Source organism: Sinocyclocheilus anshuiensis, unplaced genomic scaffold (assembly GCF_001515605.1).
Source record: "Sinocyclocheilus anshuiensis isolate Anshui unplaced genomic scaffold, SAMN03320099.WGS_v1.1 scaffold86, whole genome shotgun sequence".
Classification (NCBI taxonomy): domain Eukaryota; kingdom Metazoa; phylum Chordata; class Actinopteri; order Cypriniformes; family Cyprinidae; genus Sinocyclocheilus; species Sinocyclocheilus anshuiensis.
In genome coordinates this window covers 4,293,550-4,295,810 of record NW_015547662.1, presented here as the reverse complement: position 1 = coordinate 4,295,810, position 2,261 = coordinate 4,293,550, and the positions used below count along the sequence as shown (strand labels likewise).

Here is a 2,261-nt window from a genome sequence, read left to right as displayed (position 1 = left end):
GTCATCTTTGCATTAAAAATTACATAACTGAGCGAATGACACTTAATGACAGTTGTCATAAACATGCATAAAAAAACCTTCATATTCATGACATGTGTCATGTCATGATTATGTAGGTGTCATGTCATGATTATGAAGGTGTCATGTCAGTCTTATGCACACCCCTTCAAGTAAAGTGTAACCGCGTTTTTTAATTAGTATTAATAAAATGTAATTTTAATAACATTGATTATTATTTTATTTGCATTTGCAGCCTATTTCATGGTAGCCTCATCATTTTTCATATTGCTGGGCCTGATTGTTCGGAATATTAATACATTTTTAAGGGCAGTTTTGATTAGGCTACCGTTTTATGTCTTTTTACAGTTGTACCAAGTCGCCAATTAATGTAGTCTCTCTAGGTCCTGAAGCAAAACAGTCTTTACAGTCTTCACATCAAGTAAATTTGGGATTTGAAGACGTCGGTATGTTTATCCCCTCCCCTTACGCTCTCTAGCGCTCATTTGGCCCTGCTCCGCTGCAGCTGCTCGGCGAACGAATGGCATCTTTCTCGACATCACGTAAACGCCGACGGGGGAGCAAAAGCGTCTTCCTCTTGTGTTCGTCTCGGACGGAGCTGGCTGAAAACCCCACTCCGATGATGATTAATTTATAGCTTTACCACACAACAGGTTGCAGAACATCTGATCGTTTTTCAAAACGGCCCGGTTTCCGGCCATATGAATAAAAAAACAGTATACCCCCTTTTGTCGATGACAGGGACTCACTATTCAAACAGCATGAAATAATTCCATTGCATGAAGGAACTGGAGCCGGGAAAGACAGCATGAAGTTACAAATCTCCGGTCTTTTGCTCGTAACGGCAGCAGCCTATGCAACGATAGAGGGTGAGTAACCTACTGCATTGGACACCGATGATCTTTAAGAGTTTTCCTGCATTTCTCCGTGTGCGGTTGCATATTTATTTACTTATTTTATTATTAGTTATTGAAATTTTGCAGGTGCTCTCGGCTCCAATAGCCTATATGTGACCTAAAATGTTGATTTAGACATTCGAAATCATAAATGATCAGAATGAATCCAGTGCATTCAAGCATTATAAGCCGTTTTATCTTGTGCGTTCAACCCTGCAAAAAATGACTGATACAAAAGAAATTCGCCTCGTATAATTTACGCGTATTGCTTGGCTTCTAGCGCCCTCAACTGGCTCTCTAGTGTCGCGTGACCTGCTCACAGTCATAAATCGGGACCGAACCTTACACTTTTACAGGTTTTCCACCATGGTTATTTTGGACCATTTTACGAAAAGATTTTAATTGGCACCAGCACATTGAATGGCATGTGTTAATAGTGTCACACTGAAGCATTAATGCAAGAAAGTGTGTTTTGTTTGGGTTTGGCAGAGTGTGAAAGTGAAGTTATGGGGGTTCTTATCAATGGTGAGGCAATGAGAGCCTTCATCTGCAACTTTAATCTGAAAATGGAGCCGCTGGACTGGATTTTCATTTTTCTTACTTGACATACTTGGCATCTCTCTTTCTCTCTCTGCTCATTGAAGTTAGAGAAGTTATTTAATCAAGGGGAAATTGCTGTCAAACTTGGCATTCATAGATTTACTGAATTGCAGTTGTGTTGTAAAGGAAATGTGATATTCCATTTTATATCTGTAACACAAGGCCTGTATAGGCGATAGTACAGCTGCAATCTTGGCATACGTGCTGAATAATATTCTCATGCTGATATTCAATACAACAGCTTGACTGAGTGTGATGTTAATTATATACAATAATTCCTACAAGGAATTAATATCAAGTAACTTTTTCATTCCAATATGGCTGGTTATTATGTTAATCTGTAACGACATGAGCATGCTTGGCTTTTGAATTTACCCTAAATTTACCTTTTACCCTTAAAAGACCAGACCAGATGATTTGCTGTCGGGGAGGACAAGAGGTCATCTGTTCACATTTGCGGCCAGTGACTAATGAGGTTATGTCTGTGAACTTTGTCCACCTATATGCAAATAACTCCAAGGTTTTCATGATATTTAATTTGATACTGTAAGAAGGAAATACGGAGCTCAGGCAGATGACAGGATGTCGATCGCTGCATCGGAGGGCGAGCTAGGCTCTGGAAATGAGGATTCAGCTGCGCTACCTCCATCAGGAAGAGTGGCGTTGCCTAAGTCAGATCCAGAGCTGACCGCTATGCTTTCCCGGGCCGCCGAGAGCGTCGGGCTGCACTGGAGGCCTCCTCCTTCT

General features: G+C 40.8%; 1 protein-coding gene across 1 annotated transcript in view; it reads left to right on the top strand.

The window, feature by feature from the left end:
- The first annotated feature begins 523 nt into the window (after positions 1-523).
- Positions 524-2,261, top strand: part of chrnb3a (cholinergic receptor nicotinic beta 3 subunit a) — a 13,897-nt gene continuing 12,159 nt past the window's right edge. The window contains exon 1 of the mRNA XM_016504552.1: positions 524-887. Within this exon, the coding sequence (XP_016360038.1) occupies positions 827-887 (61 nt within the window). The 5' untranslated portion in view covers positions 524-826. The remainder of the gene's footprint in view (positions 888-2,261) is intronic.